Source organism: Nyctereutes procyonoides, unplaced genomic scaffold (genome assembly GCF_905146905.1).
Source record: "Nyctereutes procyonoides isolate TBG_1078 unplaced genomic scaffold, NYPRO_anot_genome, whole genome shotgun sequence".
NCBI classification, from domain to species: Eukaryota; Metazoa; Chordata; class Mammalia; order Carnivora; family Canidae; genus Nyctereutes; species Nyctereutes procyonoides.
In genome coordinates this window covers 10,905,261-10,921,616 of record NW_026575139.1, presented here as the reverse complement: position 1 = coordinate 10,921,616, position 16,356 = coordinate 10,905,261, and the positions used below count along the sequence as shown (strand labels likewise).

The window sequence follows — 16,356 nt, the reverse complement described above, 5'->3', positions numbered from 1 at the left end:
ATGTGGTAGCTTGTGTCAGAACTTCCGTCCTGTTTCAGGCTGAATAATAGTCCATGGAACACATATATCCCATTTTGTTTATTCATTCATCAGTGGGCACTTGGGTTGCTTCTACCATATTGGCTATTGCACAACGCTGCTGTGAACGTGAGTGTACGACATCTATTTGAGTTCCTGCTCTCCATTCTTTTGAGTACTTACCCAGATGTGGGATTGCTGGATCATATGGTAATTGTTTTTAATTTTTTGAGGAATCGCTATACCATTTTCCACAGTGCCTGCACCATTTTACATCCCCACCAGCAGAACACAAAGGTTCCAGTTTCTCCACATCCTCACTAACACTTGGGAGTGTCTGTTTTGTGTGTGTGTGTCAATAGTGGCCATCCTAATGGGTATGAAGTGGTATCTCACTGGGAGTTTGATCTGCATTTACCTAATGATTAGTGATGCTAAGAATATTATCTTGTGCTTATTGGCCCACTGAATATCCACTTTGGAGACAAGTCTAATTCTGCTTTATTTTTTTAAATGGGAAAAACTGGTGTATTGGGATTTTTTTAAATAATAAATTCATTTTTTATTGGTGTTCAATTTGCCAAAATACAGAATAACACCCAGTGCTCATCCCGTCAAGTGCCCCCCTCAGTGCCCGTCACCCAGGCACTCCCACCCCCCACCCTCCTCCCCTTCCACCACCCCTAGTTTGTTTCCCAGAGTTAGGAGTCTTTATGTTCTGTCTCCCTTTCTGATATTTCCTACCCATTTCTTCTCCCTTCCCTTCTATTCCCTTTCACTATTATTTATATTCCCCAAATGAATGAGAACATATGTTTGTCCTTCTCCGATTGACTTACTTCACTCAGCATAATACCCTCCAGTTCCATCCACGCTGAAGCAAAGGGTGGATATTTGTCATTTCTAATGGCTGAGTAATATTCCATTGTATACATAAACCACATCTTCTTTATCCATTCATCTTTCGATGGACACCGAGGCTCCTTCCACAGTTTGGCTATTGTGGACATTGCTGCTATAAACATCGGGGTGCAGGTGTCCCGGCATTTCATTGCATCTGTATCTTTGGGGTAAATCCCCAACAGTGCAATTGCTGGGTCATAGGGCAGGTCTATTTTTAACTCTTTGAGGAACCTCCACACAGTTTTCCAGAGTGGCTGCACCAGTTCACATTCCCACCAACAGTGCAAGAGGGTTCCCTTTTCTCCGCATCCTCTCCAACATTTGTTGTTTCCTGCCTTGTTAATTTTCCCCATTCTCACTGGTGTGAGATGGCATCTCATTGTGGTTTTGATTTTTATTTCCCTGATGGCAAGTGATGCAGAGCATTTTCTCATGTGCGTGTTGGCCATGTCTATGTCTTCCTCTGTGAGATTTCTCTTCATGTCTTTTGCCCATTTTATGGTTGGATTGTTTGTTTCTTTGGTGTTGAGTTTAATAAGTTCTTTATAGATCTTGGAAACTAGCCCTCACCATGACCAAGTAGGATTTATTCCCGGGACACGAGGCTGGTTCAACACTCGTAAAACAATCAATGTGATTCATCATATCAGCAAGAGAAAAACCAAGAACCATATGATCCTCTCATCAGATGCAGAGAAAGCATTTGACAAAATACAGCATCCATTCCTGATCAAAACTCTTCAGAGTGTAGTGACAGAGGGAACATTCCTCAACATCTTAAAAGCCATCTATGAAAAGCCCACAGCAAATATCATTCTCAATGGGGAAACACTGGGAGCCTTTCCCCTAAGATCAGGAACAAGACAGAGATGTCCACTCTCACCACTGCTATTCAACATAGTACTGGAAGTCCTAGCCTCAGCAATCAGGCAACAAAAAGACATTAAAGGCATTCAAATTGGCAAAGAAGAAGTCAAACTCTCCCTCTTCGCCGATGACAGGATACTCTACATAGAAAACCCAAAAGCCTCCACCCCAAGATTGCTAGAACTCATACAGCAATTTGGTAGCGTGGCAGGATACAAAATCAATGCCCAGAAGTCAGTGGCATTTCTATACACTAACAATGAGACTGAAGAAAGAGAAATTAAGGAGTCAATCCCATTTACAATTGCACCCAAAAGCGTAAGATACCTAGGAATAAACCTAACCAAAGAGGTAAAGGATCTATACCCTCAAAACTATAGAACACTTCTGAAAGAAATTGAGGAAGACACAAAGAGATGGAAAAATATTCCATGCTCATGGATTGGCAGAATTAATATTGTGAAAATGTCAATGTTACCTAGGGCATTTTACACGTTTAATGCAATCCCTATCAAAATACCATGGACTTTCTTCAAAGAGTTAGAACAAATTATTTTAAGATTTGTGTGGAATCAGAAAAGACCCCGAATAGCCAGGGGAATTTTAAAAAAGAAAACCATAGCTGGGGGCATCACAATGCCAGATTTCAGGTTGTACTACAAAGCTGTGGTCATCAAGACAGTGTGGTACTGGCACAAAAACAGACACATAGATCAATGGAACAGAACAGAGAATCCAGAAGTGGACCCTCAACTTTATGGTCAACTAATATTCGATAAAGGAGGAAAGACTATCCACTGGAAGAAAGACAGTCTCTTCAATAAATGGTGCTGGGAAAATTGGACATCCACGTGCAGAAGAATGAAACTAGACCACTCTCTTGCACCATACACAAAGATAAACTCAAAATGGATGAAAGTTCTAAATGTGAGACAAGATTCCATCAAAATCCTAGAGGAAAACACAGGCAACACCCTTTTTGAACTTGGCCACAGTAACTTCTTGCAAGATACATCCATGAAGGCAAAAGAAACAAAAGCAAAAATGAACTATTGGGACTTCATCAAGATAAGAAGCTTTTGCACAGCAAAGGATACAGTCAACAAAACTCAAAGACAACCTACAGAATGGGAGAAGATATTTGCAAATGATGTATCAGATAAAGGGCTAGTTTCCAAGATCTAATTCTGCTTTAGAGAGAAGTTCCTTTGCCCATTTTTTTTGGGGGGGGGAGTTGTCTTTTTTGTTGTGGAAAGTTGATTTTAAATAAGCTACTACACCACTAAATTTGCTGCACTTTGATCCATGGTGTCTTTGAGGCTGCTACCCACACTTCTTTGCCCAAAGATCCTCCTTTCCAACTTGTATCTGGAATGGGGGCAGCCCGGGGTTGGATTGATTACCTTGCACTCATCCCTCCCAGACATCATTCAGGTATCCACGGATCATTTCTCTGAATTAATGAGACAACCTTTGTGGCCTAACTTTCTATCAAGTGCAAATTTAATGGGCGTGTTCATTACTCCATCACTCAGCTCAGGCATAAAAGTAGCTCATAGCACCAAGCCTCTCAGTAATCAGTGCATCAAAACATTACTCAATATCGTATTTCAACTTAAACTGAGTAAGTGAGACAAGAGTAAGAAAGAGTCTTACTAGCCAAGTAAGGATTGTTTTTAAACCAGATGTATGCTCCCCTCACATAAAGAATGGTCCTAACTATGTTTTCCAGTCTGTTGATAAGATTGACAGGGAACACAGCATAAAAATTCTGTTCATGTGGATTGCTAGCTCCAAGAAAGCATAAATTGTCTTTCTCTCATTCATGGCAGCATTCCCAATACCTAGCACAGCACCTAGAATGTGGTAGGAACTTCACACTGAACTTCAGTGCTTCAAAAGCAGTGGTTAAGAGCACAGATGTTGAGGCCAGACTACCCGGGTTCAAATCATAATTCTGCCACTGACAAGGTGGGTAATTTTGGACAAACTAGTTTACCTTTCTGTGGCTCGATTTCCTTAACAGTAAAATGGGGATAATAATGTTATCTATCATGGTTCTTGTGATGATTAAATTAGTTTAAAATAATGTTAATTGCTGAGGCACCTGGGTGGCTCAGTCAGTTAAGCATCCGACTCTTGATCTCAGCTCAGGTCTTAATCTCAGGGTTGTGATTTCAAGCCCCAAACTGGGGCCATCATGGAGCCCACTTAAAAAAAAATGTGTTAAGTGCTGCTAAAGAGTTGCCTATACCAAGGCAGTATATAAATGCTAGTGGCTATTACTGCTACATGAGTGAATAAATGTTATATATATTCACTTCTTTCCACAGTTAGTTCCTGTTGGCATAAAAAGAAATGTGATCATGTGACAGGATCTGCTCTCGCATGTATGAGAGTAGAAGATCGTACACAGAAGTGTCTTCCGGTCAGGTGACACAGGACTTATTTCACTATGTTCTCATGTATCAAAGTTATGGGCCGGAAAACATACTTAAAAGAATTGTCCAAACACCTTATTGATACCACTTGGATTTGTATCCTTGAGAAGTTCCAAAAATTACTTTTTTTATGCTTTGTGTAATATTTGATGGTTTAAATAAGAGAGATTAAAATTCAAATCAATTAAAAATCTGTAATTAGTAGAGTTGCACCATGATTTGTTTTAGGGCAAGAGACTAAACCCAGCGGTGGCTGTCCTTAGCGGCCACTAGAAGGCTTGCTGAATTAGGATAAAACATTTTAGTTACACTTCAGTTCTCAGATGCCACTGTAAGTATGATACTATCTGATATATTTTCCAAAGACAAAAAGCAACAAATTGTCAGCTCTCATCCCAATATTTTATCTGAAAATGAATCACCATGGCAGAAACACAAATTCTATGAAGGTCTGATCAAAGCACTGGGTAGCAGACTGCCACACTGTCCTTAGGAGAGACAATTGTTCTAAACATCACCTGGCACCTACTTCTACCTTTTTGGGCCAATGAGGAAAACTACTAAATAAAATTACTGTATTAATCAATTAGGAAATTTTTGCAAAGCTGTGTTTCAAAAGAACACCTACCAAGGCTCCTATACCAAGTACAGTGGATAGCCAATCTACCTGAATTTACAAACACTCTTCAATATACAAATGTGTTCCTTGTTAGACTTTATTTTGGGGAAAACTTGCAATGCGTTAAAGACATTATGTTAATAATCAGCAAATAACTTCTCATTCCTTTGGGTATTTAATAGTTAAAAGGTTAACTTTTTTTTTTAAGATTTTATTTATTTATTCATGTGAAACACACAGAGAGAGGCAGAGACATAGGTAGAGGGAGAAGCAGGCTCCTCTGAGGAAGCCTGATGAGGGACTTGATCCACGGACCTGAGATGATGCCCTGAGCTGAAGGGAGATGCTCAACCACTGAGCCACCCAGGTGTCCCAGTTAAAGGGCTTAAAAAAATAATTTTTTCAACAGAAAAAGAAGTCATTTCAGGAGGAACAAAATAAGACAAGACACATATAGAAATTGTAGATATAAATCCAACCATACCATTACTTACATTAAATGTGAACAGATTAAACACTTAAGACAAAAGGCAGGAATTACCAGACTAAATAAAAAAGCAAGACCTGGAGGGATCCCTGGGTGGCTCAGCAGTTTAGCTCCTGCCTTAGGCCCGGGGCATGATCCTGGAATCTGGGGATCGAGGCCCACATCAGGCTCCCTGCATGGAGCCTGCTTCTCCCTCTGCCTGTGTCTCTGCCTCTCTCTCTCTGTGTCTCTCATGAATAAACAAATAAAATCTAAAAAAAAAAAAAAAAAAGAAAAAGCAAGACCTAGGTGGCTCAGTCGGTTAAGTATACAACTCTTGATCTCAGCTCAGGTCTTGATCTCAGGGTCTTAAGTTCAAGCCTGGTGTTGGGCTCCACGCAGGGTATAGAGCCTATTTTTTTTTTTTTTAAAGCAAGACCCAATCATATGGTATCTGTAAGAGAAGTAGTATTTGAAGAAACAATGGCTGAGAATTTTCTAGAAATGATAAACAATACAAACAATTCCAACCCACAGTCTAAGAAAGCCCAGTGAATCCGAGCAGGAGCCACTCTTAGCTGTTTCGCAGTGAGAGTGTATAGCGCCGGCAACAATGGCGATTGGAAGTAGCCAGAGAGAAAAGACAGATGACATTAAAATGATCTAAAATTAAAGAAACAGTTCACTTCTCAACAACTAGAAGAGGAGCAAGATCATTTGTGCTGTGAGAAAATGTGAGCCTAGAATTATAAATCCAGTTGGAAAATCTCTTTTGAGAGTAAAGCCAAATACATTTTCAGACACAAACTGAGAAAGTGTGCCAGCAACAGACCCTCACTAAAATTTCTAGGATAATCACTAAACAACCAAACAGAATGTTTTTTTTTTCCAAATCTGTAAGAAAAAAAAAAAACGTAATAAAAACAATTAACATAAAAGAAGGTAGGAAGAGAGAAGACAGCCTATGAAAGAGAGGGCAGGACAAACAGCACAAAGGTATGAGATATTAACACAAATGTACCAGTATTTACAATAAATGGAAATGAACTAAATGTTCCAGATAAGACTGTCAGTCTGTGTTAAAAAAGAAAAAAATCAGCTGTATATAATGAGTATAAGAGTGAATCTAAAATATAAGAACATAAAAAATTCAAGGTAAGAGAATGAAGAAAGATATTCCATAAATGCTCAAACACATGCACACCCACACACACTGCATATGTGTATCTGTAGATGGACACACAAATGTAGATAAGTGTTGTGGATGTGTGTGTAAGCATACAAACTAGATTTTGAGGCAAAATGAATTATGTAACTTATTACATAATGATAAAGGTTTGAATCAACCAGGAAGACATAGCAATTCTAAATTTATATACACCTTGTAGCACAGCTTTAAACTATATAAAGCAAACATTGCTGTGACTCTGTGGTGAAATAGGACAATCCACAATCCCAGTGGTAGATTTCAACATATCTTGGCTCAATAATTAATCAACTAAGCAAACAAAAAACATCAGTAAGAATAAAGATCTGAGTAGCATAATTAATAGCTTCATCAAATAAAATATATAAAAATGTACCCCCAAATACAGAAAACATTCTTTTCAAGCACACGTGGAGTATTTATAAGAAGTGACCACATGCTGGGCCATAAAACAAGTCTCAACACATTTTAAGTTCATATAGATTATGGTCTCTGAGCACAATTCAATGAAGTTCTTAAAAGCCCATTAACAAAAGATAAGTGGAAAAGTCCATACATTTGACAATTGCATGGAGCCTGCTTCATGGAAAACAAAGTTCTAAAAGAATTAAGGAGTCAAAGAAGAAAAATGGAAATTTAAAATAATTTGGCACGAAGTAATAACAATTGCAGATATTGAGATGGTGGTCTACAACTAAAGCAGCACGTGGTGGAAAATTTTTAGTCTTAAATGTTTATGTCAGAAAGACAAAAAATTAATGAACGAAACACCTAACTTGAGAGATGAAGAAGGAAAACTCAGATAAGAAAGAACAAACTCAGAGGAAATAGAAGAAAGGAATTGTTAGAAATAAGAACAGAAAATATATAGTTGAGACCATTAAAAAGCTGGTTCTTTGAAAAGATCGATGTAACAGGCAAATTTCTGGCAAGACTTTATATATATATATATATATATATATATATATATTTTAATTTTTATTTATTTATGATAGTCACAGAGAGAGAGAGAGAGAGAGAGAGAGGCAGAGACACAGGCAGAGGGAGAAGCAGGCTCCATGCACCGGGAGCCCGACGTGGGATCCGATCCCGGGTCTCCAGGATCGTGCCCTGGGCGCCAAACCTCTGCGCCACCCAGGGATCCCTCTGGCAAGACTTTAAACAAAATAAAAGAGAAGGCACATTAAAAATTATTACGGGGCAGCCTGGGTGGCTAAGCGATTTAGTGCCGCCTTCGGTCCAGGGCGTGATCCTGGAGACCTGAGATCGAGTCTCATGTTGGGCTTCCTGCATGGAGCCTGCTTCTCCCTCTGCCGGTGTCTCTGCCTCTGTCTCTGTCTCTGTCTCTCTGTCTCTCATGAATGAATAAATAAAATATTTTAAAAAATATTACGAATGAAAAAGACAACCACAGGAGCTGTATGACAATTAACAGATAATTAAAAAACATGAACAACTCCATGCCAATAAAATTTAACATTTACATGAAATGGACATATCCGGAAAAATATATGCCATATATATTTTAGCTTCTATGTTATCCTTGGCTTAATAAAAGAAGTAGAAAACCTGAATATCCTGGAATCATTTTTGTAAAAGCATCAGAAGTCTTTCTATAGAAAAAAGACCAGCCCCAGATGGTTTTACAGGCAAATTCTACAGAAACTTCTTATTCTAGAAACAGATAATTCCAATCTTACCCAAATGATTCTAAAACACCCAAAAAAGAACTACTCCGACTCATTTTATGAGCCTGGCCCAACCGTGATGCCAAAACTGGACAAGTATACAATGAGGAAGGGAAATTACAAGCTATTTCACACATGAACAAATATAAATGTTCTAAAAAAATTAGTAAACTGAATCTACTAAAAAAAGCTAATTTGTCACAATCAAGTTGGGTTTATTCTAAGACTGCAAGGTTAATTTAACATTTAAAAATAGCAATTAGTATAAAATTCATAGATCAAAGGAGTAGAACCATATAGTCAAGTCAACAAATATAGAAAAAGCATTTGATAAAATTCAGTATCAATTCATGATTTAAAAAGATGAACTCTTAGCAAACCACAAAGAAGGAAATTCTCTTAACCTCTTAAATAGTACCAATAAACAAATTTGTAACAAATTCTTAATGTTCAATGGTTAAACATTAAAAGAATTTTATTCAGCTATATTGAAGGTCCTACCTAGCCCAGTATGGCCAGTTTTAAAAAAGTTGAAGGATTAGAGATAAATTAAATTTTAATTATTTCAGATAGAAGTCATTGTTGGTATAGAAACTCCAAAGTTACCTACATGTAAATTGTTAGAATTAACAAGAGTTGAGTTGAGTTGTTGGGTCAAAAAGAATATACAAAAATCAGCTGCCTTCCTATACAACAGCAACAAGTAGATCATAAATTTGATAAAGAAAAAAAATTCTGCAGATGCCTGGGTGGCTCAGTGGTTGAGCGTCTGCCTGTGGCTCAGGGTGTGATCCCAGAGTGCCACATTGGGCTCCCTGCATGGAGCCTGCTTCATGGAGGCCCTCTGCCTGTGTCTCTGCCTCTCTCTCTGTGTCTCTCATGATTAAGTAAATAAAATCTTTAAAAAAAAAAAAGAAAAAAGAAAAAAAAATCTGCACACATACATTTTTTTCAGGTAACTAGGAATAAATCTAGTAAAAATGGGCAAAATACAAGAAAAATTGTAAAACTTCATTAAAAAGTATTTTTCAAAGACCTAAGTAATTAGGTACAATGGCTATGGATTAGGAAACTGTCATAAATATGTAATTCTCCCCAAGCTGAGCTATTAGATTAAACGTAATTCCAATAGTTTTTTTTTGTGTGGAATTTGACAAACCTGATTCAAAAATTTGTATCAAATTTGTGTTCTCAAAGACCTGAGAATAATGACAACACTTTTTTTTTTGAAGATTTTATTTATTTATTTGAGAGAGAGAACAAGCAGTGGGGAGGGGCAGAGGAAGAGAGAGAGAGAGAAGCAGACTCCCGGTTGAGCAGGGAGCCCAACGCGGGGCTCTATCTCAGTACCTGGAGATCATGACCTGAGCTGATGGCAGATGCTTAACTGACTGAGCCACCCCAGCACCCCACCATAACACTCCTGAAGAGCAAGAAACAGGGATGGACCTACCTCACAAATAATAAAGTTGTGAGAATGCAGAAAGTGGCAATCATACATTGATGGGCACCCCCATCCCCACATATATGGGCATTTAAGACAAATGTAGCTCTGTGGGGCAACAAGAAAAAGGAGCTTTTCAGTACATGATGCTGGGACAATTGGGTATCCATATGGGGAAAACCAACACTGAATCCTTCACATCCTACATACATAAGACAGTTATTTCTAGATGGACCCTTAGATTTAAGTGTGAAAGGTAACACAGGAAAACTCTTAGAATATAACTTAGGGGACTATCTTTGTGACCCCGGAGAAGGGAAAGTAAGGTTTCTTAAACTAGATGCAGAAAGTACAATCCATGAAGGAAATGACTGATAAATTCAACTACTTTGAAAATAAGAACTTCTATTCATCAGGAAACTAGTCATGGATTAGAAGATTTTTTATAACACACGTAACCAACAAAAGGACTTGTAACCATAATATTTAAAGAAATTTTATGAATTGGCATAAAAAAAGTCAACCCAATTAGGCAAGAGGAGAGACTTTTCCCTGTGCTTCACAAAACAGGAAAGCTAAATGGCCAATAAACAAATACAAAGCTGTTCAAGCTCGTCATGCCACTTCAACTCACAATGTGACACCATGAACCAGCAACCACACTGCCAAAAATAAGTCTGAAACACAGGGTGTTGGTGCCTGCAGCCACATAGGCTCACAACCCCTTTGGAAAGTGGTTTGAAATGATCTGGTAAAACTGAAGATGCTCATATCCTCCAACCAGCAGTCTCCCTCCTAGGTGATGCCCAGGGAAGTACCTGCACATGTGCACCAGGACACCTGCAGGAGTATCTACAGTAGCTTTTTTCGTAACAGCTGAAAAGTGAAAACCACCTGTACATCCATTTACAACAGACTGGAAAAACACGTCATGGTATATCTTTTTTTTTTTTTAAAGATTTTATTTATTTATTCATGAGAAACACAGAGACATAGGCAGAGATACAGGCAGAGGGAAAAGCAGGCTCCCTTCGGGGAGCCTGATGTGGGACTTGATCCCAGGACCCTAGGATCATGACCTGAATCAAAGGGAGACACTCAATCACTGAGCCACCCAGGTGCCCCATGTCAATGTATATCTATGAAAATACAATGTATTGGTGTAAAGGAATAAACTGCTGCTGCATGCAATAAGGATGAACTTCAGGAACATGTCAAGCAATGAAAGCAAACACATATAAGGATATATTCAGTGTAATTCCATTAAAAATGTTTAAATATGCAACACTAGACATTATTATTTGGGAGGGTGAACACTTATGGTCTAGAAACACAAGCGAATGCTCCACCTAGAATTCAGGATATGGGTAACATCCTGTGATGTTAGAGAGGTAAGGAGATAGGATAGACAGGGGCACACAGGAAATTCATAGGCAATATTAATCTTTTTCTTAAACTAAGAAGTCAGCATCTGTATTAGTTGTATTATTATTTTAAATATATGTAATAAAGATCCTTTGGCTTTTACTCAATATTTAATAACAATTTTATTTATTTTTTATTTTTTTAAGATTTTAAAAAAAGGCGGAGGGAGAAGCAGGCTCCCTATGGGGAACCTGACGTAGGACTCAATTCCAGGATCTCAGGATCACGGTACCAGCAAAAGGCAGACGCTCAACCACCAAGCCACTCAGGTGCCCCAATAACAACAATTTTAAAGGACTCTAAAATACCATATTTGAGAACACTGGAGAAGAACTAGTCATAGGGATAATACGAATTCCTACCAACTAGTGAGTGGTTACCATCACAAATGCCTACATGCACTGGCTCAGACAGCTGAATGTCCCGGAGGGGCAGCTGGCCTCTCAAGTATTACTGATCCTTACTGTCACCGGGAAATGATAAAAGTTGGTGCTTAAGAGGGACCAAAAGGATCTTGGCATCAGGCTAAGAGGCTTGCTCAATCAAGTCTCTGTTCAACAGTTTAACTGTCCAACGGTTAAACAGGCCTCAGTCCAACTGTGGCCGTGGCTTCCACCTCCAATGTGGCAGGTGCCGAGGAAACATCAAGCACACCCTCAGTCTGTGTATGGCGGATGGGACACAAGACACACGAGGCACTCCCGGGCTTCCGAGAGTCCGTGGTTGTGCAGGAGGCAAGCTTGTCACAAACAAACAGATACTACTACTTGGCATTCAGGAACAGGTGCCCGTATCATCTTGTTTGGGTTGTTGAAATGTTTTACCCGGGCTTGGAACAAAACCACGAGAACCAACTACATCTGGCCCCAACTTTTAATAAAGTATTCTTAGGGAAGAAGTTTCCCATCACATAGGAAGAAATACAAATATTTAAAAAGCAAACAAGTCATCGGCTGCTCTCAGACCTGTTGCCATATGCTTTGCTTTTTTGAGCTTACAGCTTAACATTAAAATAACAGGCTTGCATTCCTCAAATATCTCTACTGCTGTTCCTTACTGATTCTACTTGAAAAGGCTGTCAGCTGCTGTCACTTGGAAGTATTACCATATTAGCCACCACTGTTTACTGCTCCCTGCGTGGCGTGGCTATTAGTTTAATAAGCCTCCTCTCAGATGACACCGCAGGCTGTCTACACAGGAGACACATGCGGGAGTCTAACATGTACTGAAGGTGTTAGGGGTGGGAGGCAGGGAACGCTGCTGTATAAATGTCGATGAGAGAAACGGAATTCAGTTGCATCAGGTTGTCCTTTAGTGGGGGGTAAAGGACTGAGGCCCCTTTAGAGTGCTCTAACCACGTTAAGATCCCCTGGGCTAACCAGCCTTGGATAACACCCAGAAATACACTCGGTGTGCGAAAGAGCAAGTTGGAGGCCTGCGAGAAGCGAAACGCTGCAGCAAAGCTCTTTAATTCACTCGGCACAAATAACCGAACCTACAAAAGAAATCTCTAGTCAGAGGTTTTCGGGATTATAATGAGATTTTTTTCTCGATGGGGAGAAGAGAAGTGCCTTTTTCACTTGAAGACAAAGAAATGTTTGTCATGGAAATGTGTGAACCAGTTTTCCAAGGAGAACTGCTGAAACGTGCTGATTAAAAACAGTGAGGTGATGAGGCAGAGAAATAAAGCCAAAGCTGATCCACTTACAATTTGCCGCAGCACTGATTTGCCCCAGTGAGGAGAGCTGCCCCAGCCCACATTCCGGTCCTCCCGGGCTCCCCCCAGTTGCCCCCGCCCCACCACTGACCCTGCCAGCTCAAGCGGAGTGTTTACTGTTTCTGGCCACTGTGTACTGGTTACCAGGCGACCCCACTGAGGATAAAATGGGAACCAAGGCACCCACACGACAATGTCCTTCTCCACAAAGCCTACCCAACATGCTTGGATTGAGGGATTTAGAGGAATGCTGGGGAGATATGCAGACAATCATGCCCATGGCAGTTTCTAGTGGCAGTTCTTAGGTTAGGCACAGATGTGAACTGATTTACTTAAGGAATTCTACTTCCCAGAGGACAAACCATGGCACCAAGGGGTCAGGAACCTCGGATGGAAGCTGCCTGCAACAGGGTGGCCACCTGGACCTAGCGGAAAAGCCTCTGGTCAACGAGGACAAACAAGCCAGGAAGCATGTTCCGGAGGCTTCAGTCACTGGAGCTTGTTCAGTCTAACCTTTGCCATCTCCCTATATATCCACATGAGCACTTACTCAATATTCATCTTCAAACTGACTTTATGACAACTCGTTTCCACAATCAGTAGTCTCCCCCTGACCAATAACTTCCAGAACTCATGCTTTGATCCTCAGGTGTATTTTTTCCTAAAGTGCATTTGAAAATGTAAAACTACTACGATAAAAATGTTCACCCACCGTCCATGTAGAATCAGCTAGTTCACCAATGGTCCACACTGGGAAAGACCCGATAAAGACCCCATAGGTTATCTTTAAACTTAACAAGGGCGACCTAACAGGCTACATCTGTTTCCAAAGATCGTGGAAAAACAAGAACAAGGGAACTTTGGACTATGTATCCTCAGGATATCCACGAAGGACTGAACTTAGGTAGAATGAAGGAGGGAGGGGAAGAGTAAACAAAAGGTCAGGAGCACTTACATAAAATTCTCTGGATATTCACTCAGGGCCATGTCAATGATATTCAGAGCATCGTGGTAATGCTTTTGTGCAGACAGTAAGAGGGCAAGGAGATGCAGGGAGTTGGCATCATCACCTTGAAGTTGAAGAGCTTGGCGGACGTACCCCAGAGCCTCTGGGATCTGGTTTAAAACAAAATCAAAAAGAATTTTAACAGGTGCGCACACAGGTTCAGGTGCAGGCGCGCACGCACACACACGAGAAGCTACCATCTCAATGTCTGATTCTCTGTAAATATCGAAAGTCCTTTCACCCTGTGCCACATTTAGATTTTAATCTTCATGACAGCCCCGGGATATCAACCACAAACACGCAGACAGATGTCCTCTTCAAGCGGCAGTGTGACCTGTGGAGTGATGCAAGAGGCTCTGCTTCTCTGTAAAACTGCCAATACCCACTTTTTCGTGTTTCGCTAAAACACAATTTCCCTTTTCCCACAAAAGTGATGTACTCTTGATTATACCCAAGATAATTTCCCTCTTGGTAGAAGCACATACAAGTTGCCAGAGGTTGTTAGTGGAATTAAAGTGACTTAGCTGAACTTGTCTCATTTTTTTAAAGTGTATTACCAAACTAAAGTACCTAACAGGTTACTACAAAGCCTTAAACAGAGCTTTCCAGACGACCTGACACCTGTGAGCCTTTCCAGGTTCCTTTGTCCTGGACATCTCCATTAGACATCAAGGAAATATGCAAACAAACACCCCACACCTTTCCAAACTACAACCCAAAATAACTCCATCCAAGAAACAAATTGCAATGCCACATACAAAGCAGATGTATCCAAATTCAAAGAGGACCAGATACAACCTTAACCTTTAAAATGCAAGGGTTGTTCAAGACTTTCTTCAAAAATCATCCAAGCACTGGGGTTGATAAAATGCATACATAATGGATATTTGAACACCCGAGATTCCATGCAGGTTTAACAGTAACTAGGGAGAATTAGAACCTGACACTGGATCTCGAAATAGAGTCTTGAGGACTGAACCATTCTTACACAACCGCCCCGGGGACTCCTTCCTGTCCTCTCCCCACCCAACTCCCGTCCTCATATGGGACCTCTTCTCAGCACCCCTGCCTCTTTCCAGTTCTTAGTAACCTCACTCTGTTAGGAAGAAGCCAGAGCCTCCCAAACCTCTTTGTTTTCCTCTCTGAGATCCTATTTTTGATGGATTTAAGTTATGAATGCTGGCTGCAGGGCCTCTCTGCCACTGACCCCTAACATCAGGGTTGTCACAGCCAGGGGAGGGCTCATCCAGCCTGGCCCCCCATTTACAGGGAGGAAGCCCAGGAGTCCAGGCACGTGACAAGGTTTGAGCATTGCCATCTAGCTATTGAGTGACCAAGACAAGAGTGGCTCTAGATCTTTTGATTTCTCTCCTGTCTCCTCCTCCTGCTCAGATGACATGGGCTCTAAAGGTAAGAGGGCTATGGCCCTGGGCCCCTGGCCAGCATGGACACACTTCCAAAGAGGTCCGGTGCCCTTACGCTGTGGGCCTGCAGCAGTGGCAGCTGCACCCATGAGGCCCCACCCATGTGTCCTCTCCTCAGGGTGACGCCCACGGTGTGAAGAGCACCCAGCCTGCTGTGACAAGGAGGCTCGAAAGGCAGGTACACTCATGGTGTCCATCTGCAGGGGTGACAGAGCCATCAGGGACAAACAGATACAGGGTGGGATAAGACGTCCTTAAGGGAGAGCTGACTTGAAGGGATTCAAAGCTTCGCTGAATGAGCATTACCGGCTGCCTAACACATGCCAGGCTGTGTTCCAGCTGCCGGGACCAAGAGATGAGGGTGATGGAGGAGGGCCCCTGCCTTTCTGGAAGTCTAGGGAAGAAGACAGATCCTGAACAGGAGAGCCGAGCAGGGGGAAGGGGAAGGGTAGGCCACCGCAGGATGGAGGCTTCACGCAGAAGGTGCGAGAAGCTCCCAGTGGTGGGGGAACCAGCGCACAGCTGTTGAAGTAGCAGCTCCCGTGGGTCTAGCTGAGAGCCCCACCAGCAAGGCAACAGGGCCTGTGCAGAGGGGGCGCCTTGGTTTCCTCGGTCCCCAAGTCACCACTGGAAGCCACTCGGCCATGCCATTCCAAGGCTTGCAGGGAGTCAGAGGCACGCCTGTGGCCCGGGCCTGCCCGGAGATGGCGTGTCCGGGGACCTGCCCTCCGCTTCACCCTCCAGTCAGCACTCAGGAATGTGCTGGGGTGACCACCAGTGTCTTGCACCTGCTGGGCGGGCAGGCCTGTAGCCAGAGCCTCAGAGCAGCTGGGAGGGGATGGGAGGGTCTGAGAATGGCAAAGGCAGCTTTTGGAAGCTGCCATGAGGAAGACGAAGGCCAGCAGAGCTGCGTCTCCAGCAAGGAGAATGCTGCAGAGTCCTGTATATGGGGGAGGGAGCCCCCGTGAGTGCCTGTCTCCCACACCTCCTGCCCACACCTGCAGGACCTATACCGCCTATTACCGGTACCTTCTGACAACCAGTGGCTAATGCCCCATGGTGCAGCTCGGCACTAGGTCTGCCACCAAGGGCCACAGGCCCTTGGGCGATGACTCCTGGGTTCAGGGCACG

At 41.8% G+C, this 16,356-nt stretch overlaps 1 protein-coding gene across 7 annotated transcripts in view; it reads right to left on the bottom strand.

Annotated features, from left to right (window-relative positions):
- TTC7B (tetratricopeptide repeat domain 7B) overlaps positions 1–16,356 on the bottom strand; it is a 250,179-nt gene that overhangs the window by 73,990 nt on the left and 159,833 nt on the right. For all 7 annotated transcript variants that reach the window (XM_055303621.1, XM_055303622.1, XM_055303623.1 and 4 more), the window contains one exon: positions 13,751–13,911. In XM_055303621.1, the coding sequence (XP_055159596.1) occupies positions 13,751–13,911 (161 nt within the window). The remainder of the gene's footprint in view (positions 1–13,750; positions 13,912–16,356) is intronic.